This window comes from Anomaloglossus baeobatrachus, chromosome 11 (assembly GCF_048569485.1).
Source record: "Anomaloglossus baeobatrachus isolate aAnoBae1 chromosome 11, aAnoBae1.hap1, whole genome shotgun sequence".
NCBI lineage: Eukaryota > Metazoa > Chordata > Amphibia > Anura > Aromobatidae > Anomaloglossus > Anomaloglossus baeobatrachus.
The window spans coordinates 160633424-160645994 of NC_134363.1; the positions used below are offsets into that span (position 1 = coordinate 160633424).

The 12571-nt window shown below is 42.9% G+C and overlaps 1 protein-coding gene across 11 annotated transcripts in view; it reads left to right on the forward strand.

The window, feature by feature from the left end:
• The first annotated feature begins 7276 nt into the window (after nucleotides 1-7276).
• AGRN (agrin) overlaps nucleotides 7277-12571 on the forward strand; it is a 670274-nt gene continuing 664979 nt past the window's right edge. For 6 of the 11 annotated variants that reach the window (XM_075327101.1, XM_075327098.1, XM_075327099.1 and 3 more), the window contains exon 1: nucleotides 7278-7818. In XM_075327101.1, coding sequence (XP_075183216.1) covers nucleotides 7621-7818 — 198 coding nt within the window. In that variant the 5' untranslated portion in view covers nucleotides 7278-7620. Of the gene's footprint in view, nucleotides 7819-12571 lie in introns of all 11 variants that reach the window. The other 5 variants (XM_075327104.1, XM_075327105.1, XM_075327096.1 and 2 more) reach the window with 3 other exon arrangements.

The following is a 12571-nucleotide window of genomic DNA, read 5'->3' on the forward strand; positions in this document are numbered from 1 at the left end:
AGGAGTGTCTTTGCCTTCCTCCTGATCAACTTGCATTTGTAAGTAGAAAATGGTAGCGCTTGATGGACGTAGGGCTTTGTTTAAGCCACTGTGTAACTATATATAAAAACTTTGCTTATGCAAATAATTAAATAATTAGCTAGTGCACAACACAAGTAAAGGTGACAATTGTATTACTCCCGGAAAAGATGAAAAACATGTATATAAAAATAGAAATAAGAATGTGTATAACCCATGCAAATATATGATACATTCACATTTTTAGAACTATATAATGCAGTAAGTGGATTTTGGTACGAGTAAGGCAAGAGGATGTATTGAATTGACATGAAAAGCAAAGAACACCTGCTTGGTATTACAAAACTAACTGGTGGAAGCCTATTAGTCTGCGATCAGTCTGTCTCATGCTGGATTAAGAGGGAATTACTGATCTGACACCTCTGTTATTGGCAGTTGGGAATCATCTTATCTTATCCAATATGCCATCGCTGATGCCATGGGGCAGTTGGGCATTGTCTGATTCTGACACATGGTAGAAACATTGATGGCAGAAATAGACAATCTGGTCCTTCTAGACATGTTAGTTCTATAATTGTTCATGTCTGAGCCACATCTGCAGAAAATGTATTCAATCCTTCGCATCATTCAGTAAAATAATTTGTTTTCGGATATTGCTTCTTATCTTCCGGACTAGTGTCACATTGTGCCGCCTTATTCTTAGTGTCGTATAAAATATACTTTGCTCCTGGACCTGATATAAATGTTCCAGTGTTGTGATTAAAAAAACTCTCTCCTTGTGGGGGATGGAGCCTTGGTCTCCTATATGAAAGGTTGGGATACTTACCACTATACTAACGAGGAAAATCCCACGGATTGTAATGTTTGCCATCATATATGTGCTGCCGCTGATACATGTCATTGTGATCCTGAAAATGGCTGCCAGTCATTAGATGTGCACTGAAGGGAAAGATGATTGGACACCAACTGCTCCTGCACCTCCTCCAAGGATTCCATGGACCCTCTAAGGAATAGGTAATTAATTCTATCTATCTATCTATCTATCTATCTATCTATCTATCTATCTATCTATCTATCTATCTATCTGTCTGTCTGTCTGTCTATCTGTTATATAGCAGCATTCTGTTACCCATAATCTGTACAATTTGATTGAAAAATGAACTGAAATTTTTTGGGGAAAAAGAAAAAACTAAAATAATGTGGTTGCATGCATATGCACACCTTTAAACAAATACTTTGTTGAAGTACCCTTTGAATTTATGACAGCATTTAGTCTCTTGGGTAGGAGTCTATCAGCATGGCACATTTAGAATTATAAATCTTTACCCACGTTTCTTTGCAGTTGCGCTCCAAATTTGTCAGATTGTGAGGGCGTCCCCTTTGTACATCGCCCTTTCGGGTCAACGCATGGATTTAGAATTAGATTCAGGTGTGGTCTCTGGTTGGGGCATTCTTTTAGTGATCCGATGGGGTTTGCTTAGGGTTGTTTGTTGTAGTTAAAAGTAAAATTCCTCTTCACCATCAGCTTTTTAGCAGAGGCCTGAAGGTTTTTGACGTAAAATTGACTGACATTTAGAACTGTTCCTAATTCCTTCGCCCTTGATTAAAGCCCCAGTTCCAGGTAACAGAAAGTCCCAATGCATAGTACTGCTTCCACCATGCTTCACTCTAGGTATTGTGATCTTTTGATGATGTGCACTTTTAGTTTTGTGCCAAACATACCTTTTAGAATTATGGCCAAAAAGTTCAACCTTGGCCTCATCAGACAATAACATATTTTCCCACATGTTTTTTGCAGACTTTGATATAGATTTTGACAAAACATTGCTGGGCTTTTCTTTATACGGGAGATTGTTGTGACATGTAGTTCACAACCAGTACTTACTAAAAATAACTACAGCTCCTTTAACGGTGCTGTAGGCCTCTTGGCACCCTTCCAGTCCACTTTTCATCATTTTTGAGGGATGTCCAGTTTAAGGGAATGTTACTTTTGTGCCAGATTTAATTTGATGACCGTTTTTACAGTGTTCTATGGTATATGCTATACCTTGGGGGGGGGGTGAACCTTTTTCCTGTCAAATATCTTTCAACAGGGAAATCCCTTTGTTCTGTTGTAAGCTGTTTACAGTCTATGGCTTTTTCTGTAAAATACAACTAAGGCTATGTGTCCACGGGAGAATGTAGCTGCGGATTTTTCTGCATCAAAATCCGCAGCTTTCCCGCAAAATCCGCACCTTTTCAAAGGTGCGGATTTGCAGCGGATTTACCGCGGAATTGCCGCGGATTTGCTGCGGATATTTTTTTTTTTTTCCCCAATTTTAAAGGCAAAATCCGGATGAAAATCCGCAACAATAATTGACATGTTGCAGATTTTTCCGGATCAAAATCCGCACGAAATCCGCTGCGGAAAACTTCGCAGCGTGGGCACAGCATTTCCAAAATGCCATAGAAATGGCTGGGAAGTGCCTGAGCTGCAGATTTTCGGGAAATCCGCGGCTTTTCCGCGAGAAATCCGCGGCAAAATCCGCGCATTTTCCACAGCGTGGGCACATAGCCTCACACTATATCAGGAAAATCCAACTACAACAGCAAAACTTTATATGGGGTTAATCAGAAGTGCTGTAAATGATGGCTGCTGTGTACTGACTACTATGTAACATAAGTTTAAAACCAGACTTTTACAAAGTCGTAGAAGTGACGTTTCGGCTCTATACAGATGAGCCTTTCTTCTTGAGAAATTTTTGTATAAAGGGAGAACATTGTCACGTCAGTGGGTTAAGACATGTTTGAATTTGCATTGAAATTTGGAGTGCTGATTTTTTTTTTTTGTGGGTCCGTCTATCTTCTATTGCCTATGTCACATATTTTAAAAATTGCACTATATTTCATCACAGTTACTCCACATCCATACTCTTACTGTGTCACTGAAGTCTAGGAGTTTGGTTGTGGCTATAACTTCTAAACCTCTTATAGGTGCAAAAATACTGAATCTGAGCAAAAACTTTAATTTTGAGGTGTTCATTTCTATCTGTCACCTGACTTCACCCAGAAAAGTATTACCTCTGTCCTTCCGCTTATCCAATCCCATCCTTTACCTACAACATTATAGTCATATGTTAATTACTATGCTGCATCCTATAAATTCCAGTAGGGGGCATGTTTCTTATTTATAATTCTCCAATTTTCAGGTTTTTACATTTTTGTGGCTGAGGAACGTTGAAAAGCTGGGCTGTTGAATGCAGACCAGTACCTTCATTATGATTAGCGTAGCACTGCTGAATAGCCTTATGGCTGCTCCTACTGCACTGCAGTGCACCCCCTGTTGGTAAGTCAAACATATAAAACTTCTACATAGTTTGTAAAACCTATAAACTAGTTCCCGACATCTGTTTTGTCAATCTCACTTTAGTGGAACTTTTACAAAATTTCACTTTGTGGTTCAAAGGTCATCGTAATTGTCCACAATGGAGCATGGGTGACCACATAAAGATTCTCGATTGAAAAGTACTCTGGTAATCCCAAAATTTCACAGAAATATCATTGCACTGAAGTTTGTTTTGTTTCTAGCTCATTTGTTCCTTAGACAGAATGTAAAATTAAAGCCTCTTTCCCTTAGCTCTAAGTATGCGATAAAAAAGGGAAGAATGGACTATACACTTGTTAAAATTCTGGCCTTTTTGCAATGAAAAAAGGTTGCCACCAGAGGGTTGGTTCACTCTTCGCCTTATGGGCAGTGCACCCTGTTATGTCAGATGTTACTTGTACCTTTCTGTAGTGCAAACTTCCTCATCAGTCACATAAAACATCTATGTTAGGCAAGTTTCACACTTGCATTGAACGGTATCCATTGCATTGCGTTGTGTGACGGATGCAACGGATGTGTTGCATATATGCATATAGTGGCACAATGGATGCAACGGATGCTGCAAAACAACGGAATCCGTTTTTATATATTTATTTATTTTTTTTACAGTTTTACCGGCGGCAGACTATTGTGAACGATCAGCTGATCGCTCCCTGCAGCCGGCCGCCGGGTGATCAGCTGATCGCTCCCTGCAGCCGACCGCCGGGTGATCAGCTGATCGCTCCCTGCAGCCGGCCGCCGGGTGATCAGCTGATCGCTCCTGCAGCCGGCCGCCGGGTGATCAGCTGATCGCTCCCTGCAGCCGGCCACCGGGTGATCAGCTGATCGCTCCCTGCAGCCGGCCGCCGGGTGATCAGCTGATCGCTCCCTGCAGCCGGCCGCCGGGTGATCAGTTGATCGCTCCCTCTAGCCGGCCGCCGGGTGATCAGCTGATCGCTCCCTGCAGCCGGACGCCGGGTGATCAGCTGATCGCTCCCTGCAGCCGGCCGCCGGGTGATCAGTTGATCGCTCCCTGCAGCTGGCCGCCGGGTGATCAGCTGAGCGCTGTCACTTGCCGGCGCCCGGGCATGCCGGCGGGCGGGCGCTCAGCTGAACATTCGGCCACCGCTAGCCAAAATAAAGTTTGTGATTTAAAAAAAAAAAGAGCATGCGCAGTGAAATCCAGAGGATTCCGCTGCTCAAAACAACGTTACATGCTGTGTTCCTCCCGCTGGGCGGAAGCAATGGAGCATCGCCCAGCGGAAGCAACGCAGGTCCTTTTGGTACAATCCGTCATCCATACAAGTCTATGGGAAACAACGGAATCCGTTAACGGATTCCGCTGTTTTCCAAAAGGGCGGATTGTAACGGAAGGAAAACAACGCAAGTGTGAAAGTACCCTTAGGCTGCTTTCACACATCCGGTTTTTGCAGTGCGGCTCAATCCGGCTCAAAAACCTATGCAATGGATGCGGCGAAAAAAACGGATCCGTTGCATACGTTTTTCCATGCGGCCCGTCCGTTTTTTGACGCATGCAGCTTGATACTGAGCATGCGCAGTGCAAAAAAACGCATCCGGCGTCCATAGGCTTGCATTGTAAATTGCGCTGTATCCGGCTCGATGCTTTTCTTTCGCCGCACAAAAAAAGTGCCAGGCAACGTGCCATCCGGACGCCGCATGGGCTAAATATGCTGCATCCGGCAAAAAACGGACGCAACGCAAGGCTATGCGGCGCTAATGCAAGTCTATGGGGAAAAAACGCAACCGGCGGCAAAAAAAGTTGTTTTTTTTTTCTGCAAAGCGCTGTATTGTGCCGCTCAGCAAAAACCGGATGTCTGAAAGCAGCCTTATCCCTCACTTACTTTCAAGAGTATCTGGAAGGGATATGTCCATTGGTATAATATGTTAGGCACACAGCGTCAAATAGATTGGGGGCTCTGTGATAGATATAATCATGTAATGTACAAAGAGAACCAAGATACTCCAGATTTCAAATGAAAATAAAGGTTTATTTTGTGCATTCCTTAACCAAGAATCTGCAAAAACACTAGTGCATGCTCTCATCATCTCCCGCCTCGACTACTGCAACCTCTTGCTCTGTGGTCCCCCTTCCAATACACTTGCAACCATTTAATCTATCCTAAACTCTGCGGGGTGATTAATCAACATCTCTATTCCCCAGCCTCTGCCAATCCCTTCACTGGCTTCCCATTGCCTAACGACTCCAGTTCAAAGCACTCACTATGACATACAAAGCTATCCACAACCTGTCTCCTCCATACATCTGTGACCTTGTCTCCAAGTACCTACTTGCACACAACCTCAAATCCTCACAAGTTCTCCTTCTCTTATCTCCTCTTCCCATTATCGCAAACAAGATTTCTCCCGTGCCTCCCCCATACTCTGTAACGCTCTACACCAGCATATCAGACTCACCTACCATGGAAACCTTTAAAAGGACCCTGAAGACCCACCTCTTCCAACAAGCCTACAATCTACAATAACACCCTGACCAGTACACCACTGCGCAACCAGCTCTGTCCTTACCTACTGTACCCTCACCCATCCCCTGTAGACTGTGATTTCTCGCGGGCAGGGTCCTCTCTCCTCATGGGCACGGTCCTCTCTCCCCCTGTACCTGTCTGTGCCTTGTATTGTTCATGATTATTGTACTTGTTTTTATTATGATTACCACTTTTCACTTGTAAAGCGCCATGGAATAAATTGCGCTATAATAATATATCATTAGCAAACCAATCTGTGCGGAACAGTAGTCCAACGTTTCGGTTCTATGACCTTGATCACGGACATGTAGGGAATACTGATAGAGGCAGGCTGATGAGGTGCAAATCTGAAGTTCCTTGGTTTTCTTTTTATGTTCCATGGAAGATAGATGTGGTACTGCCCCACTAGTCACCATTCCCAGGTTTATTTTGCAACCTTTGCACCCAGCAAAGGCCCTATAAATATTAGATATTGTAAGGATTATCCAATATGAATGGTTGCCTCCCTTCATTGACCTAATCGGTCAGGAGAAATTTTTAAGGTGTATGTAGACATCAGTCTTATCCTGCCGAATTCATAGGATTTTATATGCCCAAATCTTTTGTCTTATCTTAGAAAGGCCACGGCCAGTGGAGTCTGGAAGAAACATTCTCTTCTGTCCTTCCAAGTGTTCTAGTGCATGAGGGTATCTGGAGATATAACTGTCAGGACAGCTATCTAAGCTGGTCATGCACATACAACATTTATTCGGCAGACAGCTATCCCTCCCAACTCTGCCATACACATGAGTGCTTGGCCGAATGTTAATGGGTTTTCAAAGAGGAGAGAGAAAAGAAAGACACTTCTCAAAACCAGTGGATTATCTCTCCATAAAACAAAAGGATCAGCCATTGACATCATCTATCAGTGTAGAGTCGAGAGGCCCCTCAGACATCAGATGGTTGGCCAGTCATCTAAAGTGTTTGAGCACCTTAAGACCGATACTAAAGGAATTTAAATAATATTATATGTTTGGAGTGTGGAAGGAAATTGGAAAAAGTAGAGACTCAATACAAGTGCTTTTAGTCTGACCAGTCTGCAGTTTTACACATTTATAGAAAAATACTCTGTTATATAGAGTTGAAGAGTTAGAATGCTTTTAAACCCAGCATCATCTCTCTTGAATGCATGCCTGCAGTGCAGATACAGAGCGCCCTTCCTCACTATTCTTCCTCCCAATGCAGTCCCCTGAGCGCTGGGATCTTAGCCAACATATTCAGAAAAGGCTTCACTTGCAACAACGGCATTGTTGCATGTGTACCTTTAACAGGCAGATCACGTTGTGCTCCTGATTATCCATTAACCTGATTTGAGACGCATTTCCATGAGGTGGCGTTTTGCTATACTTTTCCCCCAAGAGCTATACATTAAGGAAAGCAGAATCGGATGCAGTCAGAAGGGAGGACAGGGCCACTACTGCCACCCCCTTGTTCTGATCAGCAATTCAGATTGCATGCAAATCCCCCTCAGCCCTTGAGAAGAAGACCTCACATTACTCCCTTTGCAGAGTAGCACTAATATCTCCTCCCTCCCCCTCCCCCTCCTCCTGTGTGGGTTTGTCTTTTCTCTCTAAGTGGAAAGGTTTTCCTTGCTGTTACAGCAGCAGAGCCAGGGGGGAAGCCCTTGTATCAGTGCACATTTTTGGTGAGCTGCCCTCACCTTCTCCTCCTCCTCTGGTCTCCTTTGCCTTGGATGCGCCTTTCTTTCCTCTGGACATGGGGAGAAGGTGGAGGGCTTCAGCCATGCCTTTGTGGACTTTAGCAGTACTGGTGGCTGCACTTCTGGGGAACAGCAAGGGACATTGTCCTGAAAGAGAGTTGGAAAAGAGAGAAGAAGAGGCAAATATTGTGCTCACCGGGACAGTGGAGGAGATTCTAAATGTGGACCCTGTGCACCACACCTACTCCTGCAAGGTAAAAGCGGGGGACCGGTTCAGGAGGGGCGAGGGTATTTAAACTTCACAAAACTAGTAAAATGGCTTCATTGAGTGATTAGATTACTAGCATCATTGCTGCAGTCCGGTAGCCTGTGCACCAATTGTCTGTGACAGCAGCCACATTAACTGATTTAACAAGGGCACATGGTGACCAGTCCTTCCACAAGCCAGCGAGTTACTCTATATATTGTGTTACATATGAATGTGTAAATATTTATTAAAGGAGATAAATCACTTGTTGCTTTGTGTGCCATTGATACAATGTTTCATCTGAAATGAAACAACCCCCAACCTGATCTCACTGCCAACCTGCTGGCAGTGAAGAACTTAACCATAATGTCAATGCCTCTCCATGTAATGTATCAGATATTGTGGATACTTTTACATTGTTTCTGCCAGGCAGACCTCGGTTTAATTTACATGGTGGCCTGAGGCTCAGAAGGAATGGTGTTTGATGATTATGTGGCGGCACTAAGATCATGTCCCCAGACCTGGGAACATGGTGGAAACCTAAAGTTTCTTTTGACCCGGAGGCCTTTTCATTGTCATCAGTAGTTACTTAGCAAGAAAAAAAGTTTCCCCGAGCAGGTGGAGGGAAATAAGAGGCTACAGAGAGAGAGATGGTAAACTATAACTTAAATATATATTGTTGTAATAAACATAAGTTAAAAAAATCAATACAACAACCTAATTTTAGTGGAATTTTATGAGGTACATATCCCTTTGTATAATTTCACACCCTGTGATTTATATGTTTAGTTACAGATTGATATTGCCATATACCTTCCAAATACCATAGTTCAAAGGTGGCCTCACCTCCTGGCCGCTCCTTCCAGACGTATCTGTGATTAACTCTCTCCCGCCCGACTTAGCGTCTTCCATTCATTGCGGATAAAAGTCGAACTGTACAATCATTTACTTGTTCCATGCCTCTTTAATAGCATTTATAAGCTCTCCGAGCACTTACCAGCAGCATGAACATGTGTTTTCTGTTGTGATTCCGCACAGAAGCGTGTAATTTTGGTATTTTTAGCCGACCGAACGTTTAAGTTAAAGGATTTCTGTCCGTCATATCTTCCCACCATGCAACCTGCAGTCTGTTATTAGAGTTTCAGAACTTTGTAGGCAAGTGCCCATTTGGTAAATACATCTACTGCAGACGCTTTGTATTTAGAACACTTGCAGTTATTGAATTCCCAAGGCTGGCCTCGGGCGTCTTTTTTTTCTCCTTTCTAAGTTTTAAGACTGTAGTCGAGATTCTTGATCAGTTTAGAACTCATGTCTGAAAGATTACAGCGGACTTAACCCATTGCAGCAATGAAGGAATGTGTCTGTGCATGCTTGCCATTTTGAAGATTTTAGCAACTGGAAAAAAAAAAAGATTTATTGCTTTGCAAACAAGTTTCTTCTTGTCACTAATGTGGGACAAATCAATAGGAAATCTGAAAGGATTTAATGGCTGCTGAGTATCCTAATGAGTCCCAGGCTAGGGAACAAATTAGACCAGAATTAAGGGTTTTGGCTGTCATCACGTTTTTCAAAGAAGAGAAGCAAAGGCGTTAACTAAAAAAAATCTTTGAAGTGGAATATCTGGTATATTGTATCTCACGACTGATGTAAATGGCTTTGAAAGGAGCACTCACTTAACCACCCCCATGGACCCCTGCAGTATATGATAGTCTATGATGTGAAGTTATTTGAAGTCACAAAAAGGAGTCTTGTGAAGTCTTAAAGGGAACCTGACAGCTGATACATGCTGACCGATCCACGTGCAGCATGTATGAGACACTGGCTGTATGATTTCCGCCATGTACTTTTTACTCTGAAACTCTGCGGCGTTTCAGAGAAAAATAGTTTAAAAGCCATTGGGGACTGAGCGGTACTGGAGACTAGTCGGGGAGATGGGTCCTTGGTGACTTCTCCAATGCGCTGCCTTTGAGTGGTAGGTCTCTCTTCATAGACACACACAGGTAGAGACCTATCACCCTAGGGCAACTGTCAGAGAGAAGCCACCAGGGACCCTCCTATCTGACTAGTCTCCTGTGCAGCACGGTTCCCAGCGGCTTTTAAACCATTTCTAAAGTTTCAGAGTTAAACATACCTGACTGAAATTAAACAGTTGGTACCTGATAGTTGCTGCTGTAAATTGGGCAGCATGTATCAGCTGTCAGGTTCTCACTAAAGTGTATATACACCTGACAACCACAGCTGTTGAATGTAATGGGTTAGTAAAGATAGAACTGGGACTATCAGGCTGACTCTTAAGTCTGGAGACCCTGTGCTGTCCCTTATCCCGATGGTAGACTTAAAAGTAGTCAGATTTGAGCCTCCATCATAGCCCTGTCTCCTGTCCAGGCCCTAATAACTAAATCTCCGCCACCAAGGGGATTGACCCAGACGAGCCCAACAAGCCACCAACACAGAAACAGATGGTTGTAAACAAAAACCTACACACACCAATAATAACCTGCACCAAGGATTGACCACGGAGTAAGGGTATAATGAAAAGAGGTAGAAGAAACCACCTACAATCACAGAATAGCAGCAGCAGTAAGACACGTCCACTCTGCTCCTTGGCTAGCTTTAACTAAATGAATAACCAACAAGTCCAGGAAGCAGAGGGCTTATATCCCGGCCGGAAAATTGTTAACTGCCGCCAGCTGAAGCAGTCTGCTGCTGCAAAACAAAAGTGCATTAGCCCCACCAGTGCCAAAAGGAAAAACCCTGTTTCAAGTGCATGGTCTAGATGGTAAGGTGAAAACAAGCCCTGAACCTGTCCCTATACACATGACATTGAATCACTGCAAATGGTATACAAGCCAGTTCATGATTGTTCAATGGTAGAGATGCGCAAACCCATGGAAGTTTGGTTCAGTGGATTCAGCTGGACTTTAGATAAAGTTCGGTTTGTTACGCGGACTTGACCTGGACACCATTAGAAGTCACTAATTGAGCAGTTTGCGTCTCCGCCCACATGCTGCCAGCCATAAGTAAAATACTTCTGGGGGAGGGTGAGCAGGGTTTTTCCATTATTATTTTTATTTTTTTTTAAGATGCACACTACATCTATTTGCATTAGTAAAGTACCTGAAAGTCTGTTTGGTACGAACACCGAATCTGGGGTTGTTCATTTCTATTCAATGGCCTTTTTAGACTGGCCAACCTAAACTCTCTGCACACAGACCGATAATTAATATATCTATTCTGGGCTCCTAAAATGTCATCTTTATCGGCAGCACATCTCCCGTTTACACTAGACGATGTGCTGCTGATAGTGAACATAATGCCGGAATGAATGATCCAATCATCACATGAAAGAGCATTTAGCTCGTTTGTGAGAGGACTATCAACGTGTTCATATCAACTGATTATTGGCAAATTAATATTCTGACAAATGCTTGTTCACAATTTTTAGCTTGTTTAAATGTGCCTTTAAACTGATGGGGTTTTTTTTTAGTTTTGTTATACTGATTGTTTCTGGCAATTCTCACCAAAAAATGCAATGTAAAGGCTGTATACTGGGATCTCAACCTGATACCAGAACAAGAGTGCCATAGGAGTAATAGGTTTAGAATCTGGTAAGAAGTTTCCATAATTTAGAAATACCACCCATTTCATTAGTACTGTAGTCTGTATGAGTTTCGGGGGTATTTTTTCTGGGCAGGGGAGTACCACTTGGGCATAGTTACACAGCAGTTCCACATGGGCCCCAAAAATGATCTGCTTTACTTCATGTAGATAACAATACTGTAAATGTAAATTTGGAAGTTCAGGGTCTCTCTTCAGGTTTTGTATGTGGTCTAAGGAATTTGAAACTATGCTTCAGGACATTCTTAGAAGGTCCAGCTCATGGATAGGTATGAATGATTGTTAACTTATACGTGTCTTAGCAAAATGTCAGAAAACTTTAAAATAGATTGTCCCAATGAGGAAAACGTTAGATTACCAATTAGGGTAAGTTCACACTGTGTGTTTTTTGCGCGTTTTTAGGGTGCGTTTTTGGCCTCAAAATTGCATGACTTTGCTTCCCCAGCAAAGTCTATGAGTTTTCATTTTTGCTGTCCGCACACAACTTTTTTTTTAAGCTGCCTTTTTGGTTTTCCCCCCCATGCAATGCATTGGAAAAACGCAGAGATCAAAAATGCAGCAAAATGCAGCCAAAAACGCACCAAATCGCCGTAAAAACGCATGCGTTTTGGCCGCGGGTGCGTTTTTGTGCGTTTTTAGCGGCCAAAAACGCAGCGTCAAAAAAACGCAGCGTGTGCACATAGCCTTATACTGTAATCTCTCTAGAGTAGAATGACTGCTTATGATCTATCATAGCCTACAGGTTCCCTTACACAAAAGATAACTATCTGCTGAACAACTGTTTAGCCTACTGCTATCCCCCCTGAGCACAGTGTTCCTGTGTTCTCTACAAGCACTGGGCTTTGTAACTTAGTGCAAGCAAAAGAATTGGCCATTGGGATTCCAAAATGATGATTCTTCTCTCCCCTCGACATCATCTATAGTTGAAAAATCGGTAGACACCCATACATATTAGATGGTTCGCCAATCCCATCGGTGTTCACAATAATTTCTATAAGAGATGACTGATTAGTTTATTTAGATACCTATAGTTATTGCTTGCTATTATCTCACTCATGGTTAGATGCTATTGCAGTAGATTGGGACATCATGGGACATTGGTTATCCAAATACTACAGTGCCTTGCAAAAGTATTCGGCTCC